The 15,522-nt window shown below is 55.9% G+C and overlaps 1 protein-coding gene across 1 annotated transcript in view; it reads right to left on the reverse strand.

The window, feature by feature from the left end:
• The window catches only part of SSH1 (slingshot protein phosphatase 1), a 77,583-nt gene extending 69,939 nt beyond the window's left edge, over positions 1–7,644 (reverse strand). Inside the window, exons 1-2 of the mRNA XM_062181928.1 lie at positions 7,565–7,644; positions 2,075–2,115 (exon numbers count right to left, since the gene is read on the reverse strand). Coding sequence (XP_062037912.1) covers positions 2,075–2,115; positions 7,565–7,633 — 110 coding nt within the window. The 5' untranslated portion in view covers positions 7,634–7,644. The remainder of the gene's footprint in view (positions 1–2,074; positions 2,116–7,564) is intronic.
• Between the last annotated feature and the right edge of the window lie 7,878 nt (positions 7,645–15,522).

Here is a 15,522-nt window from a genome sequence, read left to right on the forward strand (position 1 = left end):
GGTGACGGCTCAGGTGCTCAGGTCCCCGCCAGCCACAGGGGGACCTGGGTGGAGCTCCTGGCTCCTGGCTTCGGGCATCTGGGCAGTGAACCAGTGGGTGAGCTCTCATCTACCTCTCGATACGTAAGATAAACACTTCAGAGAAGCTAAGTTGATTTGGGCACAAAAAAAGTTTTGAAATCCACCCACAGTTCTGCCACATAATGCATTTTCCATGAACTGTTTGAAGACCCCTTGTATGCATCGATTTTAAACTTTTTTGCCCCAAAATAAACTTGCCACTTATCTCCATTTCCAAGAACATCTGAAGAACCCATGTGCACCCTTTTTCTTGAAAGTAACATCACAGGGCTGGTGCTGTGGCTCAGTGGGTTAAAGCCGCAGCCTGCAGTGCCAGCATCCCAGATGGGTGCTGGTTCACGTCCCAGCTGCTCCACTTCTGATCCAGCTCTCTGCTAATGGCCTGGGAAAGCAGCAGAGGATGGTCCAAGTGCTTGGGCCCCTGACACCAACATGGGAGACTTAGAAAAAGCTTCTGGCTCTGTCCTGGCACAGCCCTGGCTGTTGTGGCCATTTGGGGAGTGAACCAGTGGATGGAAGACCTCTCTGTCTCTCCTTCTCTCTTTCTGTAACTCTTTCAAATAAATAAATATATCTTTTTTTTTTTTTAAAGTAACATTACAAACTAGGGCCCAGCAATTTTTTTTATTTTTGCAGGCTAGGACCTGTCCCCCGCACAATCGTTAGAACTTATGTGTGCCACAGGGAAGATGCGCATATCCCCCACTTTGCTGAAACACACAGGCAGTTCAGAGAGGCCAGGCTTATTTCCGCCACGTCTGCAGGCGACTTGAACCACGGGAACGGTCTGCTCTCGGTCATCAGCTGACCTCAACTTCTGAACACGCGTTTCCCTTTCCAATTAATTTTCATCCAACTCACAAGTTGAGACAGATTTTTTTGTTGTTTTAAATAAAAAGAACAATAATCCCTGACACTCTGTTTATTGTCTTCTAAACTCTGAGGTCAGAGTTTAGGACTGGCTCCTTGGTACAGAGGAACACATTACATAAGGGGGCTTCAAACGGGTCACGGAAACTGTGTCACAAAAAAATTATGCACGGAGTTAGCGTTGTTTTTTTTTTTTTTCCTTGCATCAAAATAAACTCATCTTTTTGTTCCATTTTTCCAAGAACTTTCTGAAGTGCCCTCTACACCAGCCACACACCCAAACAGAAGGCCTTAATTTTCGGTGGAGAAGTACAAAAAATGTCTTCAGGCGACTGAGGACTGTTAGCTCAATGTACTTTTCAAACAAGGGTAGCTAACGACTTCTCCCAGGCACTGGGAGCCCCTGGGCTGGTTCCTGCAGGAGCCTGAGTGAAGCCCTTACCTGAAGAGGAAAGACTTCTCGAAAGCAGGAAGAAGAAGGCAGGGCACGCTATGTTTTGTTTTTTCTTTTTTCAAGTCAAGGGAGCAGGTGTGTAGCCTCGCAGTTAAACACCATTTAAGATGCCCACAGCCCACGTGGGACAGCCTGAACCCAATGCCTAGCTCTGCCTCCTGACTCCAGCTTCCTGCTAACGGGGACCCTGGGAGTGGCACAGGGGAACTGACTGGGTCCCTGCTCCCCACGTGGGAGATGTGGAGTGAGTTCCTGGCTCCTGACTTGAGCCCCAGTCCCAACCCACCCCCAGCATTGCAATTATTTATAGCATAAACCAATGGATGGTAGCTCTATCCATCTGTTGCTGCCTCTCCAATAAATTTTGTTTAGAAAAGTTTTTTTAAGCAGAGGAAAAGTCAGCAAGAAAAGACACAAAAACGCTCATGATAGTTATGCGAGGGGGGACACAGTGATGACAGTGACCTTGCTTCTTTTCCAAACGCGATTCCATGCTGTCCAACACGCAAGCCGCTTCTAAAGCAGACTTCAGTCATCGCTTCCGGGATCATCGTTTGAGTACTAAAAAACCGGGTACTTTTTATTTGAGGACTTTCCCTTTAAGAAAGAGACCAGCGCATTCCTTACCTTCTTAGAAGACTTAAGAGCAAGAATTCAAAGTCTGCTCACCTGAGGTTTAACTTTCGCTCCTCATCACTGCCAGCCTCCAGCTATAGAGAGAGAAGGAGAGGGTCACCCACTGCACATACCACGGTCAACCCGCCCCAGAGCGGCCGCCCGCGCCCCACCTGGCCCTCTGGCCCTCTGCGGTTCCCCACTGTTCCCCAGGTTTGTCTGGATCTCACCCTGGGTTGCCTCTGAAACAGGAAGAAGCTTGTGTTTTTAAGGGAACCCATTTCCCCTCCAACCAGGTAACAGGTCAGAGAGGGGCCTCGTGGTCCTGGGGCTGGCACAGTGGTGCAAATGCTTAAGCCGCTGCCTGAGACGCCTGGCATTCCACAAGGGCGCTGGTTCGAGTCCCGGCTGCTGCACTTCTGATCCAGCTCCCTGGTAGTGTACCTGGGAAAGCGGCAGAAGATGGCCCATGTGCTTGGGCCTCTGCACCCACATGGGAGACCTGGCTGGAGTTCCAGGCTCCTGGCTTCAGACTGACTCAGCCCTGGCTGGTGTGGCTGTAAGATCTCTTTCACTGCGAACTCTGACTTTCATACAGATAAAACACATTTTTTTTTTTTTTTTGACAGGCAGAGTGGATAGTGAGAGAGAGAGACAGAGAGAAAGGTCTTCCTTTTTGCCGTTGGTTCACCCTCCAATGGCCGCTGTGGCCAGCGCATCGTGCTGATCCGAAGCCAGGAGCCAGGTGCTTCTCCTGGTCTCCCATGTGGGTGCAGGGCCCAAGGACTTGGGCCATCCTCCACTGCCTTCCTGGGCCATAGCAGAGAGCTGGCCTGGAAGAGGGGCAGCCGGGATAGAATCCAGCGCCCCAACCGGGACTAGAACCCGGTGTGCCGGCGCCGCAGGTGGAGGATTAGCCTAGTGAGTCGTGGCGCCGGCTAAAACACATCTTTAAAATAAAAAATAGTAATAACAACGGCCACTCCAGGCAAGTCATTCCCCATGAAAGGTGGCCAGGGAGCCACTTTGGGGGTCTTTGAATCCACGGGGAGTTGTTAGAGGACTTCTATGTTTAATCGGCACCAAGGTCAGATGCCAAAAGTAACCCTGACTTACGCCGCAATCACTATTTTTCGTTCTTTCAGAGGGAAAACTGAAATGAGAAGACCCCAGCCCCCCCCAACCCCAACTCCTCCACTCCACTGGACTTGGCAGGTGCTGATGTTACACAGAGCACCCACTGAAGGCGAAAGCCAGCCCTGGAAAGCTGCGAGACACGCGGGGCTGGCCGAGGGCAGGGGAGGGGCAGCAAGGGCCACGCCCCAGAGAGGGCGATTTCAACCAAGGATGAGCACAGCACCGAGGTTACAGTGTCTGAAGGGGAGTTCAAAAAAGTCGTGGAAAAATAAAGAAGTTCACTTTGGTGCAAAAAAATCTTTTGAAATCCATGCATAGTTTTTTTTTTTTTTTTCCTTCTTACAAAGATTTATTTAGTTAGTTACTTGAAAGGCAGAAGCAGGGAGGGAGAGAGAGAGAGAGATTTGGGGAAGAGGCATTTGGTCTAGTGGTTAGAACACCCACATCCCATACAGGAATGCCTGGGTTCAAGCCTCAGCTCGGGCTCCCAATTCTGGTTTCTGGGTAATGCAGACCCTCAGGTAGCGATGCCAGCCCAAGTGGCTGGGTCCCCGCCACTCACCTGGGAGACCTGGATCGAGTTCCCGGCTCCTGACTTCAGCCTGGCCCAGCCCAGCCCTGGCCATTGACAGAATTGTGCTTTCTCCATTTCTCTCTCAAATAATAATAAATATTGAAGAAATGGGTAGGGGAAGGCAGACAGAGATCTTCCATCTGCTGCTTCGCTCCCCACACACCTGCAGCAATGGAAGCCGGGCCAGGAGGAAGTTGGAGGAACTTCATCCGGGTCTCCCCCATGGGGGCAGGGGCCTGAGCCCTCACCTGCTGCCTCCCAGATGCATCAGCAGAGAGCTGGGTCAGAAGTGGTGGTGCCAAGACTCAAACCAGGCACAAAGATATGGCAAAGAGGAGTCCTGGGCGGCGGCCTAACCATGGAACCAAATGCTGGCCCCTGAACTGACCCTTCGATTCCTTTCCACTGGCTTTCAACTCCCCTGTATTAAGACAATGTCTGTATCCATAGAGTCGCCCCTCCATGTCCACGGGGGGTTGGTCTGAGGATGCTCAGGTCCCTTCTTAGGAAACGGCAGTATTTGCACAGAACCCACGTGGCAGGCAGGGACAGGTGCTGATAAACATCCCACAATGCCTGGACAGTCCCCGTCAACAGAGAATGTCCGGGCCCCACGCATCAGCAGAGGTTGAGAAACCCTGGTCCAACTTGAAGAAATGCCTGGAGATCTGCCCGTGAGAATTAGTCACCTTGAACATCGCTCAAAAATAGCAGAGCTGAGATCCATTCCTGCAAAAGTATTGATTTATCTGCTCCTGCACTCTGCCTGTTCTCACAACGGCACTGAGATAAGGCTAACGGGAAAACGACACCCAGCAGCCCACTGAAGACTGAAACCAGGAAGAAATTCAAAGCAAAAGGAGAGGTGCTAAGCGGCTGAGTGCTGGAGTCCTCTCAGCTTCCCACGCCACGCGGCAGGCCTGGCTGCGCCGGGAAGCCGGAGCCAAAGTCGGATGTGTGAGGATGGGATCTGGGGTGCAGACTTCCCGGCTGTTCAGTTCCCGGTGGCTCGCAGAGGTTCTGAGCTGGAAGGCCACACGAGGTCGGTTATGAGCAGGGGAACACATGGGAAGGTGACGCATCCTTCCATGGGCACCGAGGCACAAAGAGGGGAAGCAGCCCGGCCGGGGGGGCACAGCCACACACACGACCCAGGACCCCGGGCACCACACACACCTGCTCTCTCCATTCCTCCTGGCCGCTCACCTCAACACCTCTAGAAGAAAAGTCACAGCCGCCCGCAACCACCCCAGGCTCCGCCGCTCCTGCGGGCAGTGAACGTGGCTGACCCACTGGTGTGGGACAACAGCCGGCCGGGGTAGTCTCTATAGGGTCACTGGTATTTTCATCAAAGTAACGCCTTATATAATAATCAAAACTGGGGCCGGCGCCGCGGCTCACTAGGCTAATCCTCCACCTTGCGGCGCCGGCACACCGGGTTCTAGTCCCGGTCGGGGCACCGATCCTGTCCCGGTTGCCCCTCTTCCAGGCCAGCTCTCTGCTGTGGCCAGGGAGTGCAGTGGAGGATGGCCCAAGTGCTTGGGCCCTGCACCCCATGGGAGACCAGGAGAAGCACCTGGCTCCTGCCATCGGATCAGCGCGGTGCGCCGGCCGCAGCGCGCTACCGCGGCGGCCATTGGAGGGTGAACCAACGGCAAAAGGAAGACCTTTCTCTCTGTCTCTCTCTGCCTGTCACTCTGCCTGTCAAAAAAAAAATCAAAACTGGGTTTGGCAGAAGCCACCCAACAGACCGAGCAAATGTGGTGCATCCATCCACTGGAATAGCACTGGGCCACAAAAAGGCATGAAACACAGGGGCCAGTGGGCTAAGCCACCGCCTCTGACGCCAGCATCTCACATCGGAGTGCGGGTTCGAGTCCTGGCTGCTCCCCTTCTGATCCAGCTCCCTGCTAATACACATAGAAAGGCAGTGGGAGATGGACCTCCTGCCGTCCACGCGGGAATCCCAGATGGCAGTACAGGCTCCTGGCTTCAGCCTGACTCTTAGCCACCTGGGGAGTGAGGATCTTTCTCTCTCCCTCTCTGTCTCTCCCTGATGGCTAAAGAGCATAGTGTTTTGTTTTGCTTTTTTTGAGAGGAAATGAAAATGTTTTAGAGTTAGACAGCACTGATGGCTGCACAATCTTGTAATTATACTAAAAACCACCAAACGGTATACTTTAAAAGGGTGGGGGCAGATGTCTAGCCTGGGCTGGGCACGTGGCCTGGTGGTTAAGGCACCTGCATCCCACACTGGAAGGTCAGGGTTCGAATCCCAGCTCCAGCTCCTGACTCCACCTCGCTGCTAGTGCAGACCCAGGGAGGCAGCAGAGTCGGCCCCAGGAGAGGGATCTCGCCACCCATTTGGGAGACAGGGATTGCGTGCCTGGCCCAGCCTGGGCTGTTGAGGGCATCTGGGGAACGAACCAGCGAATGAGATTTCTCTGTCTCTAACATAATTTTTTTTTCACATGGTGAATTTATGATATGTGCGCTGTATCTCAACTACAAAACGGTAAGAGTGTTCCAGTGTGGTCTGAGACAGGAACAGATCAGGTGTAGGGACACGTCCAGCCCCTGCCTGAGGCCAAGTGCTCCCCTGTCTCGCGCAGTTTAGGGGAAGAGGAGAGGAGACGAAGCACAGGAAAGTTCTGTGCAAACAGAGGGCAGAGACAGGAACCCCGGAGCTGGGCCGATCTCTGTGCCGGGAGGAGACGCTGCCGCAAGCTCCCTTCTCAGCTGCAGGCGATGGGCCGCCGACGTCCTGCCTCCCAGAACCTCCTGTCTGCAGACAAGATAGCGCTCCACAGCTTCTCCTGGGAGCACACAGGGCCCTGGAGGTTCCACTCGCAGCCACTCTGAAACTGGCCCTGCCAATCCCCGCAAAGCGAGCTGGAGTTACCGCTCTGGAGCCGGGGCCGACACCCGTCCTCACCTTACTCTCTCTCACACACACACACCTCTCCCCAGCTGTCAGTCAACTTCCCCCAGCGGCTCCCACAAAGAACAAGTCTGACACTGGCTGAGCCACTTCCGGGGCCTGCAAGGCCAGACCCCTCCCACCTTCCCCAAATGGAGCTAAGGAAGGGGCTTCCTCCTCCAGCCGCTATGGGGAGGAGGAGCTCAGACCAGAGGCCTTAAAGGGTTGTCCCAGAGATGGCCGGCCAGACAGTGACACAGAGGGTCAGCTCCTCTGATGCCCACGGTCCCAGCCCAGGGGGGCCCCAACCCTGCAGACCCCCCTGAGCTGGAAGGAGCCGGGCAAACAAGGGCCTGCTCATAGCCACGGCCACACAAACCCACACAGAGCAGCCCAGTGCAGCCTCACGGACAGAGGCGCGCACAGCCCGGGTGATAGGACAAAAAGGAAGAGCCGGACTCGGGGCCCACGCAGCCGTGACACAGAGTGACCCTCGAGTCGGCCCACGCTCTGTCACTGTCACGGGGCCAGCGACACGGCCAGAACTCCAGAGGCGGCCACCAGGGACGCCATCCCCCAGGCCCACGGGGTCACCCGGTGGCCTCTCTCACACAGCATCACAGAGGTGACAAAAGTCACACACAGCAAAGAGGCCGAGACCCGCAAGGGGCACAGCCCTGGGGACCAGCGACTCACGGCCCGGTCCCTCGGGCAGGAGTGCCCCTCCCCGGGGCCCCCAGACCGGGATCGGTGTCACCGGCACCCATGAGAGTCCCGCACCGCACACGGCCCACGCACAGGGCCCCCCAGACTCGCAGACTGTGGGGGGTGGGTGGTCGTCTCTCTCACACACACACGACCGGCTCCTCGTGCTGGGGTCCCCAGGGCCCCCCGCCCCCGGCCCCCCGCTCACCTCGCTGTTGCTGGCCGAGGAGGAGGCGGCGCTGGGCGTGGGCGAACGCTGCAGGGTCACCAGGGCCATGGCTGCGGCGCGCAGAGGCCTGGAGTCACCGCCGCCGCCCGGGCCGGGCCCGGGGCCTCCAGCAGCCGCGCGCGGGCGGCCGCGCCGAGCCGGGCCGGGCCCGCCCCTCGCCCTCGGCGTCCGCCGCCGCCCCCGGCCCCAGTCCCCCGCCTCCCGCGCCGGCGCGCGCCGGGGTTGGCGCGAGCAGTGGGGGGGCGGCGCGGCGCGCGTGCGCGTGCGCGTGCGCGGGGTCCCCCCCCCCCGCGGCCCCGACGCTCGCGCCCGTGTCTCCCGGGCACTTCCGCCCGCCGGAGCGCGGTCCCTGTGCGCGGGCCGGGGAAACTAAGGCCCGGCGACGGCGCAGCCGCGCAGGGGCTAGGACCCCGCCCCCGCCCCCGGCCCTCGCGCTCGGAACCGCACCCGGAGTTTCGGCAGAAGGTCATTCGTGCAATGCCGGTTGCGCACCCATGGGAGCGCCTGGGTTCCAGTCCCGCCCCCACCGGGAGGCAGTCGGTGACCGCTGCAGTGCTTGGGCCACCACGTGGGAGACCTGGATGGAGCTCCTGGCCCCCGGCTTTGGCCTGGCCCAGCCTAGACTGTTGCAGGCATTTGGGGAGTGAACCGGTGCCCTGTCTCTGGCTCTCTGTTTATCTGCCTTTCAAATGAATGGAGTTCAGTAAATAATAATTGGTTTGCTGATTTTTCTGTAGTAAAGCCATTTGTTTTAGTTGTCAGGAAAAGAGACAGAGACAACATGTATCTGAAGGCTCACACCCCAAAAGCCCACAACGGCCAGGGCTGGACCAGGTGACACTAGGGGCTGGGAACTGCGTCCAGGTCTCCACACGGGTGGCCGGGACCCAGGTGTTTGAGCCCTTACCTGTCACCTCCTGGGCCATGTGTCTGCAGGAAGCTCGAACTGGGAGTGGAGCCAGGACTGGACCCCAAGCACTCCAGTATGGAATGCGGGTGTCCCAAGTGGTGTCTTAACCTCCGTGTCTAATGCCCACCCCTGCCCATCTTTCTCTATGAATTCCTTTTATGGGTCTGCAAATTCAGGGGAGGGAGTCAAGGAGGAGGGCTTCCCTGAAAAGCACAGGTTTGCGCAGGGGGTCGGACTCAAAGCAGAATTCACAGGGAAAAGGAGAGGAGAGGGCTCTTCCCACAAAGGCGCTGGGTGCAGGAAGGAGGTGTCCACTGGGGGGCCTGCACCCAGGGTGGGGAAGGAGAAGGCAGTGGTGAGAGTCAGGGTCGTCCCCAGGGAGGTCGCTGTGCCTGCTGCGTGGAGCACATGGGGCCAGGGGGAGGCGGCTGCTGTGGTCCTGGGGTTTGGTGACCAGAGTGGGGTTGGAGACAGGGACAGGGTGCCAGGTGCCCAAAAGATGGCGTTGGCTTGACCTAATGCACGTCCACTCTGACACCCCCCGACGTGGCGCTCCAGCCCTGCTCTCCACCCCAGTAAACACCTCCACTCGCCCTGCTGCCCCGTGAGCTGGCATCGGCAGAGACTCCAGGACGCTAACCCGCTGCCTTGTGGGACTGTGGCCTGCTGCGTGGTCCCCAGCTCAGGCCCTGGCTGCTGCTCTTCTCGGTGGTGGCTCTCATCCAGGGACACTGTGTGTGTGTCCTCCTGGGCTCCTGGTGGGCTGGGTGGTCTTCTTTTGTTTTTGGTGGTGGAGTGGGGCTTCGGGGACATGTTTGCAGGTGTGTTCTCAGGGACGGCTATATCAGAGACTCTTTGTGCAAGAAAAGGATTTTAGCTGTGAGACGGAGAGTGGTGGGAGCTGAGGTGCAGAGGTTTAATGGAGAGGTTACACCTCACAATCCAGGCCGGGAACTGGGAGTCCAGTCTTCAGTTTTCATAGATGCCGGCATGGCCTGTCACTCCCCTTCCCCCTTCTTCTTGGATGTTGCTGGGTGGAGGCCTTGCTAGGTGTGGAGTTCATGAAATTCCTCCCAGGACTTCATCAGCGTGGTGTTACTGGACCTAGCAGTCCCCCTGGCTGGTGCGCACAGGGAAGAGCTCCCCAAGCTGCCCCTGGGGAGAGGGCTGGGATCCACCTAGCAGGGGCATCCAAGGCTTCTGACGTGCAGATGTGCGTCTGCTTCCCGGGCTTGCCCCTGCAGTTCCTCCCTCATTCAGCTGCACTGTCACACACACGGGCTGATGTCTACCTGGCTACCTAGGAACCTGATAACAGGACGCTTCTCTTTTATCCACATCCCCTCCAACACCTCTGTATGTGGCACAAACACCCCCCCCACATGGCAGTCCAGGCCTGCTCCCCATCCCAGCAAACGCTCCGCCATCCATCTGCCTCCCCTTGTCAGCTAGAACCCACAAAACCTCCCGGAGTCCACTCGTTGTACCCACTAGGTTGTGGAACTGTGACCTCACTATTGCTCATCTCAAAGGTGGCTCTTGGGGCTGGCATTGTGGCACAGCTTGTTAAACTGTCACCTGCAGTGCCGGCATCCCAAAAGAGCACTGGTTCAAGTCCCAGCTGCTCCACTTCTGATCCAGCTCCCTGCGAATGCGCCTGAGAAAGCTTCAGATGATGGCCCAAGTGCTTAGTCCCCTGCCACCCGTGGGGGAGCTGTTGTGGCCATTTGGGGAGTGAACCAGTGGATGGAAGTTTTCTCTGGGTCTCTGGTCTCTCAAATAAAAAAAAAAAAAATCGTTAAAATGAGAAAGGACAGGTCCCAGGGCTCAATCTGCAGACAGTGGTTACCTTGAGGGGACAAGATATTCAGGACACACCCTGTTGATCAGTAACAATTTTCCCCGGAGGCAGCGATCAGAGGTCTGGGTCTTCAGGCAAGAAACCTCTTTTGGCTGTGAGACAAGTAGCGGTTGGAGTTTAATAAAGAATCCACCTAATACGACAGGCCAGGTGGACCGGCATCTCAGCAAAGGGCGAGCCCAGTCTGCATCCAGATCAGCCTTTGGAGAGAGGGCAATGCCCCACCGTGTCTCCTTCCCCCTTTCTCTTCTGGCTGGAAGACTTCCTGGGCATGGAATTCCTGACATTCCTCCCAGCACCTTATCAGCACCAGCACCGTTATTGACTCCCCTGGCACAGGGCTGGGAAGATTCCCGGAAGCCGCCCTGGGGGAGGGGCCCGGACCCTCCTAACGAGGCTATGGGATGGAGGCAAGGCTTCTGATGGCTGTTTCCAAGCGCCTTCACGAAATTCTCACTTTTGTCTTTCAGCCCCCCTAGTACAGGCTAGTACCTACCCAACAGAAAGAGTGTGAGAGGAACAACGCATGCGCAACATGGGCTCATTCTTTCCAGGCTTCTTTGAAAAGCAGAGTGACAGAGAGAGAAGACAGAGAGATCTGCTGTCCCCTGGTTCATTCTCCAGATGTACACTACAGCTAGGACCAGGCTGAAGCCAGGAGCCAGGAACTCCATCCGGGTCTCCCACCCCTACCTGGCTGACAAGAGCCCGAGTACTTGGGACCGAGTGCTTCCTCCCAGAGGCATCGGCAGGAAGTTGGGGCAGAAGCAGAGAGTAGCAAGACTCAAACCCAGCCCTCTAATATGAGATGGAGGCACCCCACGCGGCAGCTTAACCCTCTGTACCCCAGTGTCGACCCCTCCTCTGTACCTTCAGAATTGTGTACATGGACAGAGGCTGCCGTAATACCTAGAGAAGCTATAAGAAAGTGTGTGGACAAGACCACTGGGCTCCCCTGGGTGCTGAGGTCTGCAGGGAACATGCCCGGCTTGTGCCGTGTCTTGGTCACTTGTCTCAGAACTACTCAGGGTCAGGTTGTTCGTCAACCAGCCAGTGGCTCAGAGAGACCTTGGACTACTCCAAGCAAGCAGAAATTGCCCCCAGAGATCTGGATGGGGTCACCTAGTTCCATGACCAGTGGACTTTGGACTTGAGGGTAGTAGAAAGGGGCCAGCTCCACCTGGCTCTCTGAGTCTACCACGCTGTGGGACCTGGGGTGCACCCCTTCCCCTCTTTGGGTCTCAGTTTCCCTAACTGTCAAATGGGCACAGATGCAACCAAGTCCGTGTTCCTTGACTTTTTCTCTTTCCTCCTTTTGTTTCTTAAACTCACGCCCACTTGTAATAAAGATGAGAATCTCACACCCTTCCCGGAGAACATCTTCTTATCCCAATAACCAAGAAGATCCTGTGGAATTCAGCAGAGGGCTTCCTGAAGCCGTGGTGCCCCTCCAGCATGTGGCCTGGGACCACTGAGGCCAGGGCTCCTCTGCTGTTCCCTCTGGGTGCCGAGTGCCCCAGCCCCCGATACGGAGGACCTGGGTAAGGATCACTGGGTAAAACGCAGCAGGGCCTGGTTTGCTAGCTCTGGCAAGTTCAAGTTTGGACTTGAACTTGTAGGCATTGTGACTACAGGCACGTTCCTTCTCCCCCTCCCCCTCCCCTCCTCCCCTCCCCCTCCCCCTTCCCTTCTCCCTTCCCCTCCCCCTTTCCCCCCTCCCCTCTCCCCCTCCCTCCCTCCACCCTCCTTCCCTCCCTCTCTCCCTCCTTCCTTCCATTCCCCCCCTTTGTTCCTCTCATTTTGTTTTCTTCCCTTCTCCTTTGCTGCTTTCTTTCTTCCTTCCGTTGGTTCACCCCCCCCCCCCACAAATGGCCGCTATGGCCCGCGCGCTGTGCCAATCCGAAGCCAGGAGCCAAGTGCTTCCTCCTGGTTTCCCACATGGGTGCAGGGCCCAAGCACTTGAGCCATCCTCCACTGCCTTCCCGGGGCCACAGCAGAGAGCTGGCCTGGAAGAGGAGCAACCAGGACAGAATCCAGCTCCCTGACCGGGACTAGAACCTGGGGTGCTGGCGCCACAAGGCGGAGGATTAGCCTGTTGAGCCGCTCCTTTCTTTCTATTGTGTCAAGCACATTGGCCCTGGGCTTTTTTATTTTTATTTTTTAAAATTTTAATTTAGTTGAAAGGCAGAGAGAGAGAGACATCGACAGAGATCTTCTATTTTCTGGTGCACTCCCCAGATGCCAACAGCCAGGAGACCTGAAGTCTATCTGCGTCTCCAGGGTGGGTGGCAGAGACCCAAGTGTGTGAACCCCCATCTGCTGCCTCTCAGGATTTGCATCAGCCGGCGGCCGTTGGGAAGCAGAGCCAGGACTCGAACCACGCACTCTGATAGGGGCTGCAGCTCAACTGGCGCACCAAATGCCCACACCCGGCCCTGATTTTAGATCTGCAGCTTCGTGAATGCTTGCATCTGCACCCAGTCCTGCAGCCACCATCCAGATCCAGCATCCCAGAACATTCCCCCTGCCTGCTTCCTTCTGGTCGGTACCTCCCCCAGGGGGCGACGCTTTCCCCACATCCTCTGTTACTGCAATTCACTTTCCTGGTCTTGAATTTCATAAAAGTGGAGGCCGGCTGGTAGCGTGGACTCTTCAGTATTTGGCTTTTGTTTCTCAACATATTGTCTGGGATCCATTCATGGTTTCCTTTTCGTTGCTATGTAATAGTCCATCATGTGATTTGTGTGAAAACAACAGTTCCCTGACTCTCAGTTGAGTTGTAGTCCTGTCTGGCTGCCAGCTGAGAGTGGACATTCTTATGAGAGTGTTCTGGTGAATATGTTTTGGGTTTGCTCCTGGCTAGGCTTGGTCCAGGTTCTCTCTTTCTTTTTTTTTTTTTTTTTTAATATGTATTTATTTATCTGAAAGGCAGAGTTATGGGGGAGGGAGGGAAGGAGAGAGAGAGAGAGAGAAAGAGGTCAATATTCCATTTTCTGGTTCACTGTCCAAATGGCCACAACAGCTGGGGCTGGGCCAAGCTGAAGCCAGGAGCTTTATCCAAGACTCCCATGTAGGTGGCAGGGGCCCAAACACTTGGGCCATCTTCCTCTGCTTTTTCTCAGGCTATTAGCAGGGAGCTGGATCAGAAATGGAGCAGCCGGGACTCGAATTGGTGTTCATATGGAATGATGGTGTCACAGATGGTGGCTTAACCTACAGTGCCACAATGCTGGCCCCTGGCCCAGGTTCTTATCTGCACACAGGAATTAAAGGAGGAAATGTAGGTAGAGGTGAGCAGGAAAGCAAGATTTTTTTTTTTTAAGGAGAAAGTACATACTCGAGGAATTAGTGTGGGCAACCTCAAGAGAAGATGCTGCCATCACCAGGGTTTGGGGCTATCCTTTTTATAGCATCTGAAGGTAGTGTCTGGGGTGCGGCTTCAATGAATATTCAAAAAGGGTGGGGTTTGGGGCGGGGCTTGAGTACCACCCATTTCTGTGCAGTTTTTTTTTGGGAAACCTCAGAAGTGTCCAGCACCAGGTACATGATGGGAATGGGTGTGCCAATCACGGTAACTTTATTGTAATGACCTTACAGGTCATCATGAGCACCGAGCCTGCTGCCATACTGGATATTTCTAGCTAGTGCTGGTTCTTGGAGGGGGTGGGGTTCGGCTCACATAGAAGCAGGTGAGGTTTGGGCGGTGCGGGTGGGGCAGCGCAGTCCTCAGCTCCAGCTCGCTAGCCACGCCCCCTGCCTGCATTGGCTGTGCATCGTCCCATCCCTTGGGGGTATATGTCAGCACTGGGATGTGTTCAGGGGCTGCTGTGAGCAAGCTTCTGCATCTCCCCTCTGGAGTGGGGAGAATCACAGCAATGCCTCTCTTAAAGGGTGGTTTTGAGATTACATGAGCTAACGCAGGTGCAGTGTCAAGAACTGGTCCATTTTAGGCCGGCGCCGTGGCTTAACAGGCTAATCCTCCTCCTTGCGGCGCCGGCACACCGGGTTCTAGTCCCGGTTGGGGCACCGGATTCTATCCCGGTTGCCCCTCTTCCAGGCCAGCTCTCTGCTATGGCCCGGGAAGGCAGTGGAGGATGGCCCAAGTGCTTGGGCCCTGCACCCCATGGGAGACCAGGAGAAGCACCTGGCTCCTGCCTTCGGATCAGCGAAGTGCGCCGGCCGCAGCGGCCATTGGAGGGTGAACCAACGGCAAAAAGGAAGACCTTTCTCTCTGTCTCTCTCTCTCACTATCCACTCTGCCTGTCAAATAAAAAAAAAATTGAACCTGAAATTTAGTATAAAATAGAGTATTTTCATGTGTTTAAAAAAAAAAAAAAAAAGAACTGGTCCATTGAAGTTCCCGGAACACGCGCCCTCGTAGCAGCAGTGTTGGGTAGCACGAAGACACCACGCTCGCTGCTGCGAACCTTCAATGTCCCCAGGAGGCTTGGAAGGCACAAGGAGCCTCGCTGGGGTTGGGGATGCTCCAGGATGTCATGATTATTATAACGCGTTTAAAGGAGATGGAGGGACATCGAGTCAAACATGGGTTTCGCGCCATCCATGTTTTATGATTAAAGAAAAAAGTAGTAGGCACTGAATGTGTTGTATGGCTTTTATTTTTCATTTTTTTTTTTAAATTATTACTTGATGATGCTGAAAATAGGGTGGTGGAGATAGGCCACCAACGCTGACCCAAAGGCCACTTCCCCCACCCCCAGGTCCCTGTCTGGGTGCCTGCGTCTTCCCAAGTACAGTGAGCGCCCGATGAGCTTTGGGCTCTACCAATCCCGGCTCCAGGTCTAGCCCTGGCCAGGGAAGGGGCCCGAGGCCGGACGCTCGTAACTCTGGGATACGGGAGCAAAAAGCCACGCATGCCCATGGCCCAGACTCCCTCCTTGTCCTCTGCTCGCCGACGTCCTAGGATGGCCCTGGGCTGACTGGCTAGCCCTGGGAACCCTTGCCCTGTGTCTCTGGCCTCCTCTTGGGGGGCTGCTAGGCGGATTCCCGTCTCACCCTGCCGGCCAGGCCCACAATGGTCCCGGGAATAACCTTCCCCTCCCCCAGGGCGGCAGCAGGAAGAGGGAAGAAAGAGGATCGCCTCCAGCTGGCCCGGGAGACAGATCTCCCTGTGCTCATCAGCCCTCCAAGAACACCCGCCCCTCC

Source organism: Lepus europaeus, chromosome 23 (assembly GCF_033115175.1).
Source record: "Lepus europaeus isolate LE1 chromosome 23, mLepTim1.pri, whole genome shotgun sequence".
NCBI classification, from domain to species: Eukaryota; Metazoa; Chordata; class Mammalia; order Lagomorpha; family Leporidae; genus Lepus; species Lepus europaeus.